The sequence below is a fragment of the Magallana gigas genome, chromosome 1, assembly GCF_963853765.1.
Source record: "Magallana gigas chromosome 1, xbMagGiga1.1, whole genome shotgun sequence".
In the NCBI taxonomy this organism is placed as follows: Eukaryota; Metazoa; Mollusca; class Bivalvia; order Ostreida; family Ostreidae; genus Magallana; species Magallana gigas.
In genome coordinates this window covers 60,889,320-60,913,413 of record NC_088853.1, presented here as the reverse complement: position 1 = coordinate 60,913,413, position 24,094 = coordinate 60,889,320, and the positions used below count along the sequence as shown (strand labels likewise).

The 24,094-nt window shown below is 35.4% G+C and overlaps 1 protein-coding gene, 1 long non-coding RNA gene and 2 other non-coding genes across 4 annotated transcripts; all 4 read left to right on the top strand.

Moving 5' to 3' along the window:
• The first annotated feature begins 398 nt into the window (after positions 1–398).
• LOC117687573 (uncharacterized) lies at positions 399–1,982 on the top strand. The gene is made up of 2 exons (XR_010712293.1): positions 399–608; positions 1,884–1,982. It is a non-coding gene; the product is annotated as an uncharacterized lncRNA (long non-coding RNA).
• Positions 1,983–3,749: 1,767 nt separating this feature from the next.
• Positions 3,750–9,986, top strand: LOC136276113 (neurofilament heavy polypeptide-like). Its single transcript, XM_066087115.1, has 3 exons — positions 3,750–3,757; positions 8,414–9,121; positions 9,248–9,986. Exons 1-3 carry the CDS (start codon positions 3,750–3,752, stop codon positions 9,984–9,986), a joined length of 1,455 nt encoding a protein of 484 aa, XP_065943187.1.
• A 2,016-nt stretch (positions 9,987–12,002) lies between these two features.
• LOC117688096 (uncharacterized) lies at positions 12,003–13,606 on the top strand. The gene is made up of 3 exons (XR_010712292.1): positions 12,003–12,037; positions 12,540–12,702; positions 13,540–13,606. It is a non-coding gene; the product is annotated as an uncharacterized protein (transcript).
• A 1,906-nt stretch (positions 13,607–15,512) lies between these two features.
• Positions 15,513–17,910, top strand: LOC109617898 (uncharacterized). The gene is made up of 4 exons (XR_010712291.1): positions 15,513–15,548; positions 15,737–15,923; positions 16,029–16,251; positions 16,901–17,910. It is a non-coding gene; the product is annotated as an uncharacterized protein (transcript).
• The last annotated feature ends 6,184 nt before the right edge of the window (positions 17,911–24,094 follow it).

Below are 24,094 nucleotides of genomic sequence, written 5' to 3'. Positions count from 1 at the left end.
AATTACGACTCTGATGCTTATTGGAAGAATTTTTGGAAAAGTTTACTACTACTTCTACTAATTACTTATATATTTTTACCAATAAAAATATAGTTAATGAAAACTTTCTTATTCATTCACATCAACTTTAAGTCAATGACCATGTAAGGACAGAATACCATGTCGAGAACCTTAAGCTCATAAACCTCTATACATCAAATACCCTAATTAGCCCTTTTTTATCAGATAGTCAATGCCCGGTCAGATGTTCTCAATCGCAGTGCAGATAAGGCTACACATATGCACATCGCTCTGATATGCTAATGAAGGGATAATGAGATATGACGTCATAATAGATGCCCCGAATCTGTATTTCCATGTATGGAAAATACACCGAAAACAGTAGTGTTGGCAAAATATACGGTTGATTTAATAATTCATGGCAAAAGCTATAACAACGAATTACACATATGTGTATATATAAGTTTACAACAACGAGAATATACGAAGAATTTCTATATTACATCTGTCGCATGGGTGTGAATCTGCGTCCCAAAAGCGCTCGTTAGACGATGTAAACACGTGTAGCTGGTGTTCCCGATGGTAACGATCTTTTGATGATTTATCAGGTATGAAGAATAGATATACAGTGTACTTGTAATAGACCAGATAACTAAGTAACTGTTTTTCTGTGTTTTTATACAGTGGATGAATTTCTGATCAACTTATTATGTTGTTTCGTTCAAAACATGAGAAGAGACTGCATTGCATGCATTGTTTACATTTATACTGTACAATGTACATGTAGAAGTTTATTGTCGGTCTGTTAAATTGTTACTCATTTTCTTCAGAAAGTTCAGTCGACACGATCGAATCAGTTCATAGCATTTGTACAGACAATACTATAGCTTTACACTACACTCAGTCTGACTATACATGTAGTTGTTTGTATGTAAACAAAGTGCATGAGACTGTGAAAACAGCTGATCTGGTTTCCTGAAAATCAGTACAGTACAGGCTAAAGGATTATATACAGCTGATTTGATTTTCTGAAAATTAGTTGACCCGTTCATAAACAGCTGATCAATAACATGTTTCTTCTGTGTTGAAAATTCTTCTATGACAGTTTATTTAATTTTTTTTACACATTACCTGGTATATTCATCCAACTGATATAAAATGTTCAAGCACATTACTAGCTTTTTATATCACTCAGAACATAACACTGTCTGAATTCTTATAATATACAAATATAATTGAATTGCATGTGACATCACTTCATCAGATTTCTCTAAATGAGGAATCTATATATCGACATGGTATGTTTGTTTAGAATGTGCATGTGAAACTTTTAAATAATAGTTAAAGTGTTTGTCATTTTACCCATTCATGCAAATTAGACCTTTAACAGAATGCTCAAATTGCTGTTGACATGTAGTCCTATGTACCGGTATGTGTGTATATATGTGTTTTATTTTAAAATGAATAAATATAAAACTTATGTTATTTTTAATACTTCATCATTAAAAATTGCTCATCAACATTGAACATATCAACATTACATGGTATGATTTCACTGTAACTGCACTAGCTTGATAGAAATCTTGTATACCTAAAGAGAGAGAGAGAGAGAAGTGCACTGTCAAGGTTTTGTCGAGTAAAATAAAGGGGCCACAGTAATTTTACACATAACAGGGGTGAAGGTGTCGATCATCAAAAAACTGTTTTAAAGCTGTGTTTGAACATGTGCAAAACCTGAATGCAAATCTTAACAGAATGAAATGTTTATCAAGATAAATAAATTCCAATGTTTGTCAAATTGTAGAAAATAATTCTTCCATTTTAATCTCTCAGTCATTTTGATTACATATGTTAAACTCACTGAAAAACCATTTTCATTTCAGCTGGTACCTGCTATGTTTTGGGATTTGCATAAATGCTGTTCTTATTGGTGACAAGTTACACACACTCTTATCCTGGGAATATAAAATATGAAAATGATGTGAAAACCTGGACTTAAAGAACAGAAAGACTGTGCTTTTGGAGAAAGAAGAGGATTCAAACTAAGAAGTCATACAATATAAACACATTGACATCATATCATACATCAAAGAAATTGAAATTGTTGAGTGTGCATGCATATATGGGTATATCAATTTTAAAATAATGTTGTCACTGAACATATTATCATTATTTTTCTTTCAGAAAGTAATTTATCTTCTTAGCATGTCTGAATAAAACAAATAAGCCAAGTATAATTGTTTTTATATTCATAATTTTTTAAGAAATGGGGGAGAGGAGACATTTACCTAAGTCAGCTATATTAAATTGCTATAATTATGCTGTTTGCATGCATTAAAGATGCAAAGGGGTGGGGGAGAGAGTCTTCATCCCCTCGCATAAGATTAAGTTCAGAATTTTTTGTCCCCCGCCGCAACGCGGAGCGGGGACATAGAAATGCCGGGCATCCGTCCGTCCGTGGGTCCGTGCGTCCGTCCGTCACACTTTTTTGTAAGCGCTCTCATGCCTACAAATTTTCGGATTTTCATTAAATTTATACCAAATGTTTATACCACTATTACCTTGGTCAAGTTCGAAAATCAGAATTGGTCGATACTTTTTGTTGGAGTTATGGGGCTTTGAGTGCAATAATGACTCCATTTTATCCAAAAATTGACCTTGTAAGCGCTCTCATGCCTACACATTTTGACAGATTTTCATTAAATTTATACCAAATGTTTATACCACTATTACCTTGGTCAAGTTTGAAAATCAGCATTGGTCGATACTTTTTGTTGGCGTTATGGGACTTTGACCACAATCATGACTCCATTTTACCCAAAAATTGACCTTGTGAGCGCTCTCATGCCTACAAATTTTGACGGATTTTCATCAAATTTATACCAAATGTTTATACCACTATTACCTTAGTCAATTTTAAAAATCAGCGTTAGTCGATACTTTTTGTTGGCGTTATGGGACTTTGACCACAATAATGACTCCGTTTTATCCAAAAATTGACCTTGGAAGCTCTCATGCCTACAAATTTTGACAGATTTTCATTAAATTTATACCAAATGTTTATATTACTAATACTTTGGTCAAGTTCGAAAATCAGCATTGGTCGATACTTTTTGTTGGAGTTATGGGACTTTGACCACAATCATGACTCCGTTTTTTTCCAAAAATTGACCTTGTAAGCGCGCTCATGCCTACAAATTTTGACGGATTTTCATTAAATTTATACCAAATGTTTATACCACTAATACCTTGGTCAAATTCCTAAATCAGCCTTGGTCGATAGACTAGATACTAGTGGACCCTGGAATTTTATTCTTGTTGAATTTTATATATTCATGTGAACCAAAAATGGCTTTTGATTGCCTACTTGCAGGATTTACACTCTCTTTTGTTCTCGGTAATGAAAGATATATGCAACTGGAATGGAATAAATTTTGTGACTGAATAAATAAATATGCACCTCCCCCCCCCCCCCCAAAAAAAAAAAGAAAAAAGAAAATGAGTATAAGCTTAAAATCATTCTTCATGTGTATATAGCCCCTCTACCCTCGATAACTCTAATTTAATTCACACTTCACATGGTAATATGGCTTGGTCTCAAATAAATTCCTTGAACCACCCCTCTCCCTGGAAAATGTTTCAAGACAACAGTGTTGTATATAAACATTGAATCATAAGGCACAGGCATGCACATGACATGAAATATTCTTATAATCAAAACATACCCCTGACCATATTGTACAGTGAGCATGGTGAGGTTGGGGTTATTTTTTATATTATGAGATAAATCATGTTATATGTCTGTCTTATTATAGAGGGGCTTCTCCCAACCCAGCCTACCCCTCGGATAATTTTGCACAATTAGGTCTCATATATTTTTCTTCCTTCCCTCAAAAATCAAGAAACTACTAACTCTGCGCATGCATTAACCTAAAATATGATGCACAACTGTTTTTGTTTACGTCTATAATTACAACAGAGGAAATGCGGGTGATTCATAGTAACCATACTGTCCCTTTTTTTAAAGATAAAACAGAAAAACTATGTTTAAATAATCATTTGCATAATGTACTGATGAAATCTATCTCAAAATAAATTCGGATTAAACGATACAATGACACCGCGCCTATTTCAGAAGAGTTAACGCTTTTAGAGTTATCTCCCCTTTTGGGATCATTTGTGCGTTTGAAATGTGTATTGATTTGAGAGACCTGACTGACTGTCAAATTAAATGCAAAAAGACAAGGGCAAGGCGGCTATAGATATTATTGAACTTGGTATGATTTTCTTCCTTTTTTCATGTACTTAATGAAAACTGATGCTCATTTGTTGAGAAATATACTTTTAATTTGTAATTTTAATCGAAATGTACAAGAACGCGCTATTTTTGCAACAAGTAGCCAGTTTTCCTAGGAATTTGCATATTAAACGAATTTTACAACTGAATGAGCATTGATTTCTATGATGTATATATAATTTTAAATACGTAGGCGTAATATGTTTTACGGTGTAACCGTTTGGAGGGCGAAGCCAATATCAATGGGGCTAGATCAGTAGATCGTCTCTGGCATGTCATTTCATAAATTGTTATGTTTGAACTCTAATCTTATTGTTTGTAAAATTTGTTCAAGCCCGGCCCTGATATGCTATAGAGTATAGTCTGCCCCAGGTTACTGTTTCCATCACATTTTGACAATGTTATAGAAACGTACACAGCTAAAAGAAATCATTTGCAATACAAATCTCCATAGATTTGTATTTAACAGCCGCTTTTTCAGCCAAACAAGTCAGAGAGAGAGAGAGAGAGAGAGAGAGAGAGAGGGGGGGGGGATTCAAATACAAAAACCTGTAAACAAATTTTCATTCTGGTATGAAAATAAATATTGTTTGAACCCTGAAATATTTCATCTTCATAAGCCAAGGGTTTTTGATCTGCGCCGCATCTGGAGATCACAAACCCTTGGCTAGCAAAGGTAGGGATATTTATGAATAACTAATCATGAAGCAAAAATCTTGGGACAGTTAAAAAATATTTTGATTCCATCAATATACATGTGTATTATTTTGATGTCTTATTGTCTAGTCTGAAGTAATTTATATATATATTGGATAATACCTGGCTGCAGCTACATGTAGTATCTACATCGCAGATCTCTGGATAATATTTCTCAGCATGAAGTTTTTTAACTTTTTACTCCCTTATTTTAAATGTATACACATGTACATGTATAAAACATGAATTAAAGAGCAATGACGTATATTTTTTTAAAATAAGAAAATCGTATTGCTACAAATAATCTTCCTATTTGCTTTTATTTTTATGGCAGATTGGGGGTAATTTGAACATTTATTGTATTTTTTAATCGTATACGAATTGGTTTACACATTTTATTTTATTTTTTTTTTGGGGGGGGGTGGTGAATTAGATTGGGGAAATATTTTACAATGTGTCTGTCAAAGATTAGGATGTCTATAAAATTAAGTTTGGATTATGTTTTATTTATATTGAATTAGTTATTGGTCGTTACTTAATTTTTTTTGGATATTGATAATTAATTTGAATTCTGGGTACTAAATGACCTGGGTATGAGTATGTTAGGCTACGATTTGAGATGAAACCTAAAAAACGAAATTTCAAATTGAAAGTTGGAGAAAAATCGTCTTTGGTGTCTTCAAAAAGTAATCAGAGAGCAAATTTAATTCAAATACATGATGTTATTTTAATAACAATGAAATTAAAACTGCTTCACTGTTGAAACACGTTTTTTGTCCAATCAGATGTCCTGAAATTCATTTGATCGGATCTAATGCAACTGTTGAAAGTTGTAGGAAACGAAAATCTGTTTTCTTAACAAGAACACACTAGGTAAGTTTGAATGTATTTATCACTCATTAAACGAAGCTGATAAATTTTCACCAAACGTGAAGTTAGTACGAGATTCAAATTCAACATGGATGCCGGTGATGTCACGGCGCGTGAAGTTATTCTTTTTCCCTCCATCTTGGAAAAGTTTATCAACTTCATAGGTATAGAGTGTAATTTCTATTTTTAGACATATATACACGTGTTGTCTATAGGGAGAACTTCGCTCTCACGGGCCCTTCGGGCCCTTGAGAGGGCTTCGCCCTCTATTATTTACTCCAAACTTTGTTTGTCTTGCCCTTGTCTTTTTTGTCTCAAATTAGCATTGACGTTTCTTGTCCAAAAGATGCCCACGTGACACTGAAAAGTCACGTGACAGTCAAATTAAGACATGGTCAAGTTAAAGTGACCCATATCTTTGCAAAATCAGTCAAAAAATAGTTTTAAAAAATATATCATGCAGAAAAAATAAAACTTAAACAAACGACATCCTTTTCCTGCTGTTTGAAAGCAAATTGTTGCCTTAACTGTCCTGCGATTGTCTCACCCCTCACACTCTGGGAAGAATCTCCATAACAACTCTATGGGAGGGAGGACACTAATCTAGATCCCTCAGTTTTTTTTTCATGTCAAGAACTTAGTTGGGTTGTACATCTTCACACATCAATACTCTCATTTGACCTTTCTTATCAGATTAACAATTCTCAGTCATGTCTTTTTATTTTATAATAAATTGATTAATGTTTTTTCGTTAAATATTTAACTAACTTAGTCAATCCTAGCAACTTAGGAAAGCATGACTGAATCAACATATGCTACTTCATCGTTAATGTAGAAACTTAGAATATCGAAACTTTAATCCCTTTGTCGCTGCTTTTTCGCTGTGTGATGATGATATAACAAGAATATGATCATGCCAAATATTAAACTTTTAATTAAAATTAACAAAATTGTAAAATTCAATAATAGACATGTAAGGTAATGAAAAGATGCATTCCACTGGCACACTATCACATACTTATGTCACCTCTGACAAGAATCCCTAATTGTTTGTTCCATAAAAAGATGTTTGTTTTCTGACTCTTTGTGGATATCTTCTTTTTTCAGTGAACTTTTTTGTTTTAACATTATTTTAAGTCATCTGATTTTGACTTATATACATAATGAACTTTTTTGATAAAACCATAATTGTTGTTACAAAAATTCTAATGTATTTGTACATTTGAAACAAAAGGTTGTGTATTGCAGCAAGCATTTTTCTAATCAGTTCTAGCTGATTTTCAATGTATGTGTAAATACCAAGAATGCCTACAAAGAAAAATCAAAACGGTATAAAACTGACATCAATCAGAGTTACAAATTTTTAGCAGATGCTTCATCATTTAAAATCGATTCCTCGTCCAGTGCGTGTACTGATGAATTATTTAATCGCAGAAGTCTTGCTCTATTTAATCTCTTTCTTATAATGCAAGCTATTGAAGCACGAAAGCATCCAAGGGATATTGTTGACAAGCAAGTAGATATAACTGAAAGCAAGAGAAAATATACTAGGTATCTACTGCAGTTAACTCAAATTGTTCATAATATTATGGAAAAGGTACATTGAACTGTCTCCTTTTTTATAGCAAAATAAATATAATATTACTAATGCAAGAATAAAAGTGGAAATTTAAAGCAGAATGATATTGCGGACAAGCATAGATAAATCACTGAAAGTAAATTTATAATGCATTGTAGTATATCATCATAGAAAAGAAATGTCTCAAAATTAAAATAAGAAACTTCTTTGTTACCAAATATTGTTAAATTCATTTTTTTACACAGTGCAGTGATAAATAGTTGTGGATGTGCTTAGAATAAATTATAACTGATAATCTCTTTTTTCTAATTGGTATTGATTATGATCTTTTGGATACAACAGATTATGATGTCTTTTTTTTTTTTAACCAAGAAATATTTATCATAATTAATACAAATAAAAAAGTAGTCGTGAAAACTGCACAGACAGCTGAAAAAAAATTAAAGAACATCCTTATATACGGTTATTCATCAGTGTGTGGTCTTAAATAACCTTCCGAATCAAAAGAATCAAGCGAGAGACAAGTAGTTGATCCAGTATATATTGGACTTCTTAAAGACTGGCTTTGTTTTATTTTTATATGAAATAATCTTAAAATAGTTATTGTTGTTATTGTAATAAGTGACAAACAGAAAGATGAAACAAATAAATATTTACTTATTGAAATGGTGATAGTTGTGTCCATAGTCTTTAGTGTGTCCGCAGTCGTTGGTGGCTGAACAAATTTGAAAAATCAATTAAAAATCCTTATAATTAAAGATTATAATCAACGCACTTTTTAAACATATTTGGTAGTCATAGGTGGTTGATTATTGCTCTAAAAAAGAAGAATTATAATTAAAGATTATAATCAACGCACTTTTTAAACATATTTGGTAGTCATAGGTGGTTGATTATTGCTCTAAAAAAGAATATAAGAACTCGTACTGCATGCAATAACATAAATATAAAGATTACAGTTGTGTCCATAGTCCTAGGTTTGTCCGCAGTCCTAGGTGTGCCCGCAGTCCTAGGTGTACCCGCAGTCCTACGTGTGCCCGCAGTCCTAGGTGTACCCACAGTTCTAGGTGTGCCCGCAGTCTCAGGTATACCCACAGTCCTGAGTGTACCCGCAGTCTTAAGTGTGCGCGCAGTCCTAGGTGTACCCGCAATCCTAGGTGTGCCCGCAGTCCTATGTGTGCCCGCAGTGTCAGGTGTACCCACAGTCCTAGGTGTACCCGCAGTCCTAGGTGTACCCGCAGTGTCAGGTGTACCCACAGTCCTAAGTGTGCCCGCAGTCCTAGATCTACCCGCAGTCCTAGGTGTGTCCGCAGTCCTAGGTGTTCTCGCAGTGTCAGGTGTACCCGCAGTCCTAGGTGTGCCCGCAGTCCTAGGTGTACCCGCAGTGTCAGGTGTACCCACAGTCTTAGGTGTGTCCGCAGTCCTAGGTGTACCCGCAGTCCTAGGTGTGTCCGCAGTCCTAGGTGTACCCGCAGTCCTAGGTGTGCCCGCAGTCCTAGGTGTTCCCGCAGTGTCAGGTGTACCCACAGTCTTAGGTGTGTCCGCAGTCCTAGGTGTGCCCGCAGTCCTAGGTGTACCCGCAGTGTCAGGTGTACCCACAATCTTATGTGTGTCCGCAGTCCTAGGTGTGTCCGCAGTCCTAGGTGTACCCGCAGTTTCAGGTGTACCCGCAGTGTCAGGTATACCCACAGTTTTAGGTGTGCCCGCAGTCTTTAGTGTGCCTGCAGTCCTAGGTGTACCCGCAGTCCTAGGTGTACCCGCAGTCCTAGGTGTGCCCACAGTCCTATGTGTACCCGCAATGTCAGGTGTACCCACAGTCCTAGGTGTGCCCGCAGTCCTAGGTGTACCCGCAGTCCTACGTGTGCCCGCAGTCCTAGGTGTACCCACAGTTCTAGGTGTGCCCGCAGTCTCAGGTATACCCACAGTCCTGAGTGTACCCGCAGTCTTAAGTGTGCGCGCAGTCCTAGGTGTACCCGCAATCCTAGGTGTGCCCGCAGTCCTAGGTGTGCCCGCAGTGTCAGGTGTACCCACAGTCCTAGGTGTACCCGCAGTCCTAGGTGTACCCGCAGTGTCAGGTGTACCCACAGTCCTAAGTGTGCCCGCAGTCCTAGATCTACCCGCAGTCCTAGGTGTGTCCGCTGTCCTAGGTGTTCCCGCAGTGTCAGGTGTACCCGCAGTCCTAGGTGTGCCCGCAGTCCTAGGTGTACCCGCAGTGTCAGGTGTACCCACAGTCTTAGGTGTGTCCGCAGTCCTAGGTGTACCCGCAGTCCTAGGTGTGTCCGCAGTCCTAGGTGTACCCACAATCTTATGTGTGTCCGCAGTCCTAGGTGTGTCCGCAGTCCTAGGTGTACCCACAGTCTTAGGTGTGTCCGCAGTCCTAGGTGTGCCCGCAGTCCTAGGTGTACCCGCAGTGTCAGGTGTACCCACAATCTTATGTGTGTCCGCAGTCCTAGGTGTGTCCGCAGTCCTAGGTGTACCCGCAGTGTCAGGTGTACCCGCAGTGTCAGGTATACCCACAGTTTTAGGTGTGCCCGCAGTCTTTAGTGTGCCTGCAGTCCTAGGTGTACCCGCAGTCCTAGGTGTACCCGCAGTCCTAGGTGTGCCCACAGTCCTATGTGTACCCGCAGTGTCAGGTATACCCACAGTTTTAGGTGTGCCCGCAGTCTTTAGTGTGCCTGCAGTCCTAGGTGTACCCGCAGTCCTAGGTGTACCCACAGTCCAAGGTGTACCCACAGTCCTAGTTGTACCTGCAGTTGTAGGTGTGTCCGGAGTCTGCAATGAAATATTACAATGAGCTTCCATGCATGTAAATTAGTTATATTTAAGGTAAGGTTTGCGGCTTGCATTTTTTAGAGGTTGTACCAAAGTTACATACGATTTTGTTCACTATACTAAAGTCTTTTTCTCATGAAATTCAAATGAATTTTGCCCGTCCTTTTTTATAACTACAAAAGGTCAAAGTTCATGATTTCCAATTTTCATTTCGATAAAATGTAAACAATTTCGTGAAAATATGTACATTTTATATGTGACTATTATGGGGGTTATTTATGCTTAAAATGTTCGAAAATAATATCACTATTAATATCATGATTCACTTTTATTAATTTCTGATGAACTATCTAAAAATAGAATAAAATGCAACAAAAGTCTTAATTTTGGACTACTATTATGTAAACGAAAACATCTTTTTTGAAACCTTTCCAGGTCCACCGATTTCAGGAAAAACGTATCTTAGAATAGGTGTAATCTGATGTTTCTATGACACTATTCAAAACTATATAATGCGGATTTCGTTTTCGTGGAAATTGATGAAATGATTGTGTCCTCTTATTTTTTCATTGAAACTAAAAAAAACCTCGAAATAAAAAAAAACCTGAAATTAATTATGACGTCATAAATTTTGACGTCATAACTGAATTAAAGGGTAGTTGGTGTTACGTCACAATGAAAATGTGTGAGTTATCTCCCTGTAACCGCAAACCTTACCTAATGTTCAGCTTTGCTTTATTAAGGCATATACTTTTTGGTTGTAGGAAACTTTTAAAGCAATAATTTGCATAATGAAAAAGAAAGGATGAAAATATAGACATACAAAACACATCTTCACAAAATAATTACACAATGTGACTTCCACAATGAAGGTGTGGTGACAAGCTTTGTCGAAATATGGGAAGATCTTTGATAATGGGGAGAAATGAAATAATGTATAGTACTACAATATGTCATATGATGAACAATATAAACCAAAAAAATACCTACACATTTCACACCTCCACAGTACATTTCCACAGTTATTACATTCCATAATGGTAATTCTGTTGATAGATGCACTGCAACCTAAACAGATCGTTGAACTTTTGTCAAAGTATTGAAATTCGATTGTAGTGACATCCGTGGCGACACAACCTCTGTACACTGTATCAGAACTCCAATCGCAGACCAAACAGTAGCCATTGTCTGAACATTCATAGAAATAAATACTGACAACTGAATGGAATCCAATAACTATAGTAATAAGGACAAAAATGTTCATTCTATCCATTGCGAACCTCATGCAAGCGCGCGGAAATCAGCAAATTAAATAATCAGATATCGAACCCGATGTATATTATACTATGAGATATTTATTGTTAAGCTGTTCTTAATATTTTCTGATGTTTTTAAAATATCGATCTATTATTATAGACAAAACTAGTCTCGCTCTCGAGACTTGCCTCGTGCGAGAGTCTGGTCCGATTCCTATTCTAATTTTGTGATTTGAAACCGAAGCTTACCGAAAACTCGTTATCGTTATTTTCATTGGATGATAGAAACTGTTCTGTCAACATGGCTGAATTTAAGTTCGACGAAGCGGTGAATGTTTGTTTACAAACTTGACAGCTGGATTTTAAATTGAAAGACCTTCAATTAAGTGTTCATTAAGATGTCATTGTTCACAACAAAGACGTTTTAGCAGTGTTACCTATGGGTTATGGAAAGACAATCATTTACTTTTTTATTCCAACGATTGTTGACAACTACAGAGATGTTTCTAACACCATAGTTATCGTTATTTCGCCACTGTGTATACGCTAGCAAAACACAAAGTCAAGGTTGGTGTGCAATATAAACTTTGTGATTTCTTATGCAGGTCCAGAACAATCTGTTGATTTATACAGTATGTAGCTGTAAGATTGTACGTACTGGACTTGTATTATAAGCAAGTTTGTCAGCTAGACTACCAGTGAGTTGAAAACAAAACATTGTTGTAGCCTTTATCATGTTTGTCGATGAATGCATTTATTTAAATATCTCATAGATCTACACAAGCTTGTGTTGGACTTGTTATATATAAGCAAGATTGTCAGCTAGGCTACCAGTAAGTTGAAAAAACCCACATTGTTATAGCCTATACAATATTTGTTGAATGATGTATTAAATTATCTCATATATTTACAGAACACAGTTCAATTGAAACAACAAAATAAGATTTTAACAATTGATATTAGACTATTTTTACCTAAATATATCTTCATCGAGATCTCATAAATCTTTTACAAATGTTATGGTAAAGATGTCAAAAACTAAGTCTGAATTGTTCAATGTTTAATTCAGAAACTCGGAGAGAGCAGGAAAGTGGATCTGTTCCTGTCATCTTGATGAGCCCCGAGTCCCTTTTTCACCGAGAATCTGAATGGAGGCAACTATTTTCAACGGAAATATACCTGTCACGAGTGGCAGCCATAGCTGTGGATGAGGCACATTGTGTAGAGCAATGGTAATTCAGAATTGATAATAGCAGTAATATTTGAAACTAATTATTTTGCTCTGCCTACGATGAGTTTTTTTCCCTGTATAACATTCTAATAAATACAGGTTTATTTTCAGTATTTACATTTGCAAACATGCTTCCTCATTTAAACCTATAAACTAGCAAAAACTTTCATTTCTGTGACATCATGATTACCACATTTGCTTATCGCTTTACTGTTATATTATTGTTAACATTAAGAACATACCGTTAGTTGTTTTTTAATAGTTCCATAGATTTTGCCTTTTATCAAACGTATATATAATCATATAAATAATAAACAGCAATCTTTAAAAGTTAATTGGGATGAACTTGGTTGGTATGTGAACTTAACAGAATTTGATTGCGTGACAAACCAAGTTCATGTCCCAGTGAACTTTTTAAATTGCGGTTTGTTTCTTAAAAAACACGAGAGAGTTAGATCAAAAGGAAAAGTCTACAGCTTCAAATGGAAATGGAGATTGTAAACAAAATTTATATATTGGTCATAAATCATAAGTCAATGGAGGTTGTAAACAAAATTTATATATTGGTCATAAATTATAAGTAATGAATCTAAATTAACAGAGAAAAATACATTAACAATAAACATACATCAATCTGAGCAAATTCTGTTATGGGTGGGTGGGAAAGTGGAGTAGTAGTAATTATTATGCACTAAAGTTTCAGCACAGTCAAACTCATAATTAAAACAAGATTGTCTTGTTTATTTGTTAAAATTTTAAGTAGTGTTTTCTTAATTTTATCCGTAGCATGAAAAATGTTTGAAATATATTTTTTTAAAACTGTTTTTCATAATTACAGGGGAGATGCATTTCGGACAGATTATAGAAGATTAGCAGAGCTTAGAGGAGGAGCAGGCTACAAAAAAGTAAGAGTTGTTGTTAATACGTGCTGGTATCTTTTTTCTATATAACTATTTAGTTAATTTATAAACGGGTCAGTGTGCAAACAAATGCGTTATATATATATAAGTTTGTATTTTTAATTCATTTAGTATTGACGCTTGTCTCTATCAGTCTGGTATATGTTTGATCAGTATTTCACAACTTTGTGTTTTTCTCGTATAATTGTTGTGTTGTCTTTTGGTGACTTATTTGCCTGAGAAGGCATAATTTACATCCAAACTGTATCAATAAATGGATATTTTTTTTTCTATTTATTCATAGCATTTATTTTATGAATTTCAGAATCTCCGAGTCTATGTTCTTCATGAACATACCATAAGGACAATCAAAATCCGGTATGAAGAGTCAGGAAGGAGTCTCAAATATTACGGTCCGGCTATTGTCCAGGTGGAGACAACAACAAAAAACATTTCCACGTTCAAGAAAACGCTGATCGAGTCCCTGAAGCCGGGGAGGCATTATAGACTTGTAAATGCCACGTGCCACCCTACCTTCGGCATCGAACTTAAGGCTGACTCAATCGTAGGTTGCTTTTTTTTGGTTTTGTTTTTAATTTACGTCCTTGTAGTTTAAATTAAAAACATATCAAAAGAAACACAAATACACACTCCCACTATGTATATCTATATGAATAATAGGAATATTGTGTAGTTTTTTTGAATATTTTTTGTAGATCATGGACACCCTGTTTGACTTGACAGAAGATGAGAAGAAAATGAGGACAAATTTCTTTTCTCCTCCTACATTCACTATGGCGGATGCATCCTCGTTGGCTAACTGCACGAGACTCTGCCTTAGCCCGGTCCAAGTAGAAAGTGTAAGTGTATAAATAATGTACGTCGATGTCTTTTTGAATGTACAAACGTACATAATATATTCATATTTGATTTCAAATTCAGATTGATGAGACCGGTGTAGTTTCTACCGGGTCAAGGCGGAGAGAGGTGCAGTTGGCAATGGAGGGCAGATCTGCTCTCCTTACCCTCTGGGGTAAGTAGACAAATCTTGAAGTCGTTACTGGGGAGCTGTACATCGTACAGAATATAGTCCCCAGTAACGACTTTAACAAACAGCGTTGTTATTCTTCTACACCCCTAACAAAGTTTGAGGTAAAATGGATATACACTATCTCATTGCAATATCTTATCAATTTTTTTTCGTAAAATCAATGCATTTAGACAAACATTACTTGAAAATCAAATAAATTCTATATTACTAAAAGCATGAAATTGAAATATTGTAAAAAAAAAATATCTTCATAAGACAAATGTTATTTTGATATTTTGAGCACACTGTTATATCTATTGATATTGGTCTATAATTTCAGACTTACGAAAGCGCGGAGTTGATGGAACATTTTGAAGGGGTGGTGCAATCGGTATCGTTTATTACTTAAGGTTTTTTCTTTCGTTTAATTTTTTTTAAATTGCATTTCCCGTTCTTATAGACTATAAGAATATTGCTGGTGTTTAGTGCATTAATTAGTTTTATTCTTTTGCTTATATTATAACTATTATCATCATTATTATCATTTTTATTGTTGTCTGATTTTTAAGGTTACATATATTGACGTAATTTTTTATAGTTTAAACATTTACTGACAACATTGACGTTTAAAATTACCAATTTATTGTAGCAATCTCATCGAAATCCAGGATCATATGTTTACAATATCCAAGACCAACCTGGCGAAGATTTTCCCTGGAGGAAAATTCAAGTTCGTAGAGGTGGTGGGGATGAAACACAACAGCGAAATTTGTGATATGCAAGTTCAAGTGAATTTTATTTATCAGTTTATCAAGCTGTGTGACATATCTTTTTTCCTATCAATTTGCAAATTGATTTTAAATGCTTTTTTTTTCTTTTCAGAGATGGGAAGAAGTAAAAGAGAATCTAAGAACAAAAGTATTAAGTACCTTGATTTGTTTTACTTTTTAAAAATTATTTCGAGCAGTATTTTTCTGAAGATAAATTGCAATTTTTTTTATAAGGCAAAAACACAGGCAGTGAAAATTAAAGTCGGCCTCATTAAAAGCTGAACATGAGAAAATATATTAAAGACAGGAAATTAATGCATTTATTTTCTTATTTAGATGCTGGAGGTTACAGACAAAGGGCATTTTTGGCAGGAAGTCAGGGCCTATGTCAAGGATGTGTTGCTGCCCTACCATGAAAAAAACCCAACTTTAAACCATCAACCATCCCAAGCAGCAAATCGCATGTTGAAAGACCTTGGAGAGTTGTGCCAACATGTGAATTCATGTCTTTAAATATTAAGAGGTCATATAACTAGAAATAGGAAATACACTTTAAAAGTAATGATTATATCTGCCATATTAATCCAAACATATCCACCTTCTCTTACATTACATTTCAATTTTCTAGGAGAAAAAAAGACATCCTCAGATGTTTGGAGGACTATGTCCTGCTGGACAAGGCCAGAGCAGCCACAGCATTGAACCTTGCAGTTCCTGATGCGATTGCAATCCTATAAAACAAACCTGGGCAGAGATTAACAAATCGGGGAGGATTATGGGGAAAGTGAGGAAGGTAGCGAAAATCCCCATAGGTGTTCTATCTAAAGACACCATTCTATGCCTTACCTCAGGTAATTCCTAACAGAGATTGTTTTGCCTCGGACTAGAATGTCGCGACGTCATTGGACGAAACGCGTCACGTGGCTACCTTACAAATTTCTTTAAAAGGCAAGCGTCAAAATTTATAGCGCAACATGGCGGACGTAACGTTATTTGAACTGATTTTCTACACAAACGTTTGTTTACATATCAAACTTTAGGTCCCCGACAAAACAAAACACTTATTAGGTTTGTTACTGACTGTTTAAAGAAATTTGTGGGGTCGGTAAAGTCCATAGAAGGCTCGGCTCCGCCTCGCCTTCTATGGACTTTACCGACCCCACAAATTTCTTTAAACAGTCAGTAACAAACCTAATAAGTAATATTCATTGTTTGCTTTATAGTGCGATATATTACATCATGGTCAGCTTGTAATTTAAAAGAGATACACAAACCATATTATAGAGCAGTCTCAATTTTCCTTACGATGATCTTATAAGAAGTAGTGTACATTGACTTTGTTATGCATTTGTTCTTATGATGAGGTCTTTCAGAGGAATTCTATTTTATTGAAAATAATATAATTTTGAGATTTTTCATACAACTCCTCGATATTGCACATTTTTTTACTAAAAGCAAAGCGTGTACAAATCATTGATATCCATTTTATTGTTTTTGTAGAATCAGATGATGAAGTTGAAGAAACTAGAGTGAAGGAAACAACCTTCCCAGAGATTAGGGCAATGGTAACATGATTTGAAATTATATTCACTCAATCAAATTTTTTTGCAATTGATTCATGACTTAAAAAAGAAACCCAATTGTTCAGTTATCTAGTGTGGTACTCTGTTCAGAATAGACCCCAGTTTTTTCCTCTTAGTTCAGAGGGCTGGATAGTAGTGTCCGTTTTTAGATTATATTTACCTTCTCGCAGTATGATATATAGCATAATGCTCAAATTTGAAGGCATAAATATTTAACTTTTTTACTTTTCTCAATATTAGTTTATGGTCCTATTTTCAGATGTAAAAGTTTAAGGTAGATCTGATGGTTAATTTGTTGACCATCTAGACTCCTTAATGTGCTGCTCTTTTTTTAACTAAAATCAAAGTGTGTACAATTCATTGATACCCATTATTTTTATATGTGCTGCTTTTTTTTTTAACTATAATCAAAGCGTGCACAATTCATTGATATCCATTTTTTTGTAGAATCTGATGATGAAGTCGAAGAAACTGGAGTAAAGGAAACATGATTTGAAATTATAATTATATACAGTTTGGCTCAAAATTCAATCATCAAGACAATTCTTTTAAATGGAATGATAACAATGCAAATTGATTAGAGACACCAAATTTAGGAGTGACACTTTAATATTGAAGTAAAATGAGCTATTGATCTTCATTATAGTTAAACTCTGAAGAAAATTTAACGAATATAATAATTCTCTGTAGTAGATACCCCGGTGACGGAACAGGATTCTTTCGACTTGGGTGACCTCCCTCCACCACCACCACCTCTACCATCACTAAATGAATCCATCTCCAATGATTTCCCAACACCACCATTTATTGAAATGATGGAGAATATGACAGTGGACATGGGTACCCCATTAGAAGGACCTCAGGCAGATGAGCCCCTCCCCTCCCCACCCCACCCAGACTGCCTCTGGAATCTGTTCAGAGGGTACCGATGAGTGTAAGGATTCTAATGTTTGCACTAACATAATGAATGTTTAGATCAATTTAATGTGAGAGATCTCTATTGAATGTAAACACATTCTAAAAGCCTATTTATACAATATTTCATTTTCAACTGTCTTTGTCAGTGATAACATTACAAATCAATTTTGAACCCTATAGCCTAATAATTTCATAAAAGATGAGCAACATGGGCATGTCCTATAGTATAAGCGAGAAATGGTATTGGCTGCGCCGCATAGTAATACATTGCATGTATACATACACATGTGCTACATAAAATCATAGAGCTTTTCAAATGTTGTTTTTAAGCGTAGAAATTGGAAATATAACCAAGTAATAAAGTGTCATTATTATGAGGTGATAATTTTGGTTAAAGCATGGTCGAATCTAGCATAAAGCCATTCAGGCTTTATTAGATTTTACCACACCTCGGACTGAATACATGACTTAAAAGAATGATATCTTATTCCATACATAAGTATATAATAAAGCAGAGTTTAATTGGCCTAACCGGAAAATGTTGTTATTGATTTTATTCATTTTAGTCGTGTACTCAGTATAGTTATAAAATATAGGAATGTGTGTATATGACGAACTATGTAGAAATTCTATTATAAATGAAACCTTATGTCATCATAAATAATTTATTCCGAGCGTATCAATCTTAATTTTTATCTTTAGTGCCTTTACTTGGAGGTACTCATGTAATTGAACAGATTAAATAATTAAAATAGTGAAAAACATAGGATTTGATTTAAATGCTGATTTAGATGAGAGTGTGCCAAATTAGTAAAATATGGTTTCTTTTTTAAGGACCTTTGTGCCACTTGTGGGAAGAAAGGGAGAAGAGGCCTCCTTTGGCTTTCCTGCGATGCATGCCAGCAATGGTATCATCGAAGTTGTGCAGGGATTTCCATACAGGCATACAAGACCATCGGAGGAAATCCCTGGAAATGCAGACATTGCAACTGAGTGTTGCTGGGAACCAATTTGATATTTTGAAAGGGATTATCTCTCTTTTATGGCATTATACTGGTGTTGAACAATTTCAATTTTCTGCATTAATTATTTAATTTGATGGAATTAATTTGCAAATCATTTTCAAACATGTTTGAACATTGGCTTTTGTACATAGCAATATCAAAATTGTATCAATATATTGCTGAAATTAGCACCCCAAAGTTTGAAGTTTTTATTCTAAATTTGAACAAAAAATGATGGCACAAAAAGAATTTCAAATTGGTATTTTTTCTATTAAATTCATACACCAACATTAGCATGTGCTTTATAACTTAAGGAAGTATATGACTCACGATTTAGAAATTACCGCGGAACTCCTAATGACATAAACCAATTCGCAGTCGTTAAATCTGTTGGTTCAATTCTAAGGTATTTAGCAATAAAATGTATTGTGGAAAGGATTTCATAGTTTCTTTTTAAAATAAAACGTGAACATAAATGATAATAAAAGTTAATTTAACCCAACACTCTTATTTTATGACATAAATGTCGGTTCGGTTTTCGGCAATGCGGAGGAAACGTGGATTTAATTTTGAACGCTGAAAAGACATAAAAGTTGCTAGAGCTCAGATAAAGGATAGTCGAGTCACATAATGCGAACGTTGACGCTCTCTTGGGCAGACCAATCACATCTTTTGATATTACAGCTGAATAATTCTCATCATAGATGGAGGAAGATGACTCGACGCCAGCAAAAGTGATCTGTCCAGGTTTGACCCACATGTACATTCATTGAAAGAGTAAAAGTATTTGGTAATCTCAGCGAGGTTAAGTTCGTCGAGACTGAAATGTTTTGACACACGTTTTTCCGTTTTGGCGAATCTTGCTGAGATTAGAGTAAAAGTAAAATTGGTATGGACATCATCGGAATTTTCTTATGCCGATGTAATGCACTGGTGCTTGCATGCATTGGCCTCTGCTCATAAATGTGTAAGATACCTATACCTATATAAGTAGGCATCTTACATATTCGTGAGAAAAGGACTAAGCATGGTGTCCAGGATCGCCGCCCCTGTCACTTTTATCCAATGAATAAGCACAATTATTTGCCGATCGCATCACATTTTGTCATTCGCAATGGCTTGCAGATTTGTCAACGAACGGCCTGTGTGCCCTGGTAATAATCTTTAATTATTTTTTTAACTCAAAATAAAGGAAGCGGAAAATACACATATCTTTAAAGTAATTAGCTATTGTTATAATTAATAATGGGGTTTTTTTTCTCCCGATAGACGCACAACCACCGCGACGATGCCGGCAATGTGTAAGTATGTGCATGATTGAAGTTATTGATCTTGTTTTATTTTTTATTTGTTGAATATTTTCTCGGGTGCAGATACACCTAGAAATTGATTTTTGTTTTTTGATATTCAATTTCTAGCAGTTACGTCCTCTATTCAACCCTCCTTAAGTCAACATGTCTCAGACCAGTCGACCGTACAACACACCATTTCAACACGTACATACCCTCAAACTGTCACAGCGACCCCATTTACCAACGTTGATTCCACACTTACAATCCATATCAGTACCCGCATACTTTGACATCAGACATCACTACATCACATCACACGGGCACCGCAGACAGCAGTACACTGTCTACTCGACCCACCATTATCCGGCCACACAGTGCACATTACACGCAGACTAACATTTTTAATATATCACATTCCGTCAACAGCAATACTGATAGTCACGTAGAACATACTCCGTCGACAGAGAACGTAACGGATACCACCCAGCCAGGTACAACGACCCATCGAAAAAGAGACAGCGACACATACCGTAAAAAAAGTACACAATTTGACAAAGTTTACTTCTTGTGGTTGTTGACATTATTTCCTTTTGTATCAGCATGCGTGTGGTTTTATAAAATCAAGCGAAATCAAAAGAAAGCTAGAGAAAACTTAATGCATATGTCGGATGACGTCAGCTTGGAGGCTTATTCGGCGACTAATTTTCATACAGAAATTTATCTCTGACGAATTTGTTTTTCTGTATTAATACCATGAAATAAATTGGTTTCAAAATTTTCGCAACGATTTCTTAGATTACACTTTTTACAACAAGGAAACGTTATATTGTTTGATTGCATTTTTTCTTTTCGTACAGTGCATGATTTATAAACTGTTTTTTTTTTTGTTTTTTTTTATCATTACTACATTTGCATTGCATGAGGTGAAGTTGCATGATCCGGTAGTTCATATCCATGTATGTAAATGTGTGAGGTATTCTTGTAAAAACAAAAAGGGGGGGGGGGGGTGATTATTCAGAGAAATGGCAATATTAGAAAATACAGAATATATAGCGATTTATTTTTAAAGAAATAGTCATGTCAAACAATAATAGCATTTAAATAATAAATTAACTCTTAAATTAAAAAATAAAAAGAAGGCATTTACAATATCATTTTATTAAATCACAACAAAAAAAACCCCAACATTTTCCCCTCTCTAAACATTGTTTTATTTTGATATTATTTTAGTAACTGAAGCTTATAACATGGGTGTGGCGGCGCTCACCTTTGTAGCGGTAATAATTTTGGGGTGCTCACTGCGCGCACTCCTCAGGCACTACAATGTTCAGTGCCGGGCGCCAGTGCGGAGGCGTCCGCGCTCCAAGGAAGAGTGTCGACTGGAGGAGGGGTCCCGGTCCCGGATCTCTTCACAACCCGCCCTCAGCGGAGGTGGCCTGAAGGTGAATGATATTTTAATTAAAATTCATTAGATAGTTATATATCTTACTTGATCATACATTATGTAAATATCAGTAGAAATGGTACACGTAATATTTATGGTTATAAAACACAGAATATATGATAGAATATTGTTTTAGATCGAAGAGGTGGAAATGACCACTAAAGGAAGAAGTGGGCAACCAAGCGACGTGGAGGAAACGGACAACTCCCCTTCTAGCGCAAACACGCGCTCCAGGTCCGCATAAAATAAGTACTCTAAACCATTATTATTACAACTTATAATTAAGTGTCTAAGTTAGTTATGTTGGGTTATTTTTTTCAATTTTTTTTGGGGGGGGGCATATAGGACCTTCGCTTAAAATAATTATTCTGATTGTATTTCATTTGATGCTTTCACTATACTATTATTCTGATTAAATTTTTCAATTTTCTTTTTCAGATGACCAGGTATATGTGTTGTGTTTATTACATTTGAAATAGATCACAGCATTTTGAAAAAAAAACTTTCTTGTTTTGTTTTTATTAAGGAATATTTAAAGAAAACCTTTAAGTGTAAAAAAAGGTCATATGTTTTAATGATAAAGCTTACTGGTGTGTAAACAGGTTTTAACATGTGTCAATGACACCACCTCTTCATACGTTAGATCAGATGGATTCGTCAATGAATACCAGGGTGGTATACAAATACGGATATGACAGATTAATGGGGATCACTGCTTCGTATAGTTTGTTTTTAAAACCAAACAGAGAAATGTGCTATTAATACAGATAGATATACAGACCCTGACCACATGTACATGGAACAGACCAGACTCCTCTCCGAAGTCTTAGTTTGACCTGTGTATTCTAAGGTGTGTGTATACTTGCATATACATGCCAATAAATATTGACAGTATTCACTCGTCTCACGACATTATGCCATGCTAAGAGGATGACAACGTTTTAGGGAAAATTTTGAAATTAAAGGAGCCGAAAAACCACAAAACCCCGACATCACTGCTGAAAGCCCAGAATTCAAGTTTTGGATTGCAAGATGGGAGATTCTGGAAATTAAAAATGGTTTCCTTTGCATTTTATGGGAAGACAATACATGCAGATGGAGAATATGTGCCCCTAAATCAGTTGTAAAAACCACAATGTGGCACCTGCATATCTCAAAAATATCTGTTCATCTCGGTATTAAAAAAATATCGAAAATCACAATTATGTCCATTCTTCTGGTGGGGAAAGATACATGATGCCAAAGAATATGTACAAAAATGCGAAATATGTGAGGAGCGCAAAAACCCCTCCTACAGAAAGCGCCATTTATTGAAGAAATGCAATGTGGGGGCCCGTTTGAAAGAATCGCAACAGATATTGCTGGACCCTTTCCCACGACAGACAGGAAGCATCGGTACATTTTAGTAATCGGCGATTACTTCACGAAGCTTACAGAAGCTTACCCGATGGAAACATGCTTGCGGAGACCGTAGCTGATATATTATTTAGAGCTTGGGTTTAACGCTATTGTTGACCGAGTGTGATACATTCCGATCAAGGACGACAATATGAAAGCGAGCTTTTCACAGAAGTATGCAAACTTTACAGATAAACAAAACTAGGACAACACCGTTCCACCCACAATCTGATGGCATGGTTGAACGAATGAATAAAACAATTTTAGACATGCTGTCTAAATGCATAAAAACAAATCAGCAAGACTGGTACCTTCATTTAGACTATATCACCATGCATGCAACGCGACACCCCATTAAGTACTTGAGTGACACCGCACTAAATGGTGTTTAACATAGAAATGACGTTACCCTTAGATATTTTGTCTGAAAACATTACAGAAAAGTTCGAGCTTAGAACAGATTATGCTAAAAATTTGAAAAACAGGCTAATTGACACACATGATTTTGTAAATGCCTACACAAATCTTCTGAAAGACAAAACCAACAGTATGATCTAAATGTCAAAGAGAAAAATTATCAAGTGGGAGACATGGTATGGAGAAACCAGAAAATAAATGCTTTATGAAGAAAACAGAAAAAAGTAGAAATTGGAATGGTCCGTGGATTATTACTAAAAGAATTAAGCAGTATACTTTATGAAATCCAGCACAAGAAAAGTTTGACATCTATTGTCGTACATGCAGATAATCTACATGTAAAACCATATAGAGGGGAAAATAAGGTAAATTGGTTTTATCCAGAAAACGAAAGTGAAGAGCAGGTAGAATTGACTCATTTAAATGATTTCCAAAACAAAGATTCAGAAGTAGCACCAAAAACAAATTTTGAAAATAGAAATAGCAAACAGTGAAAAACAGCAGAATAATAAATTAGAGCAGAACAACCTAAACCGGCCACCGACACTGAATTAGGATCCGGCGCAGGCGCCAAATTAGAGTCGGTCACAAACGCTGAATTTCAATCGGGCAAGGACGCAAAAATAAGATCGGGCTCA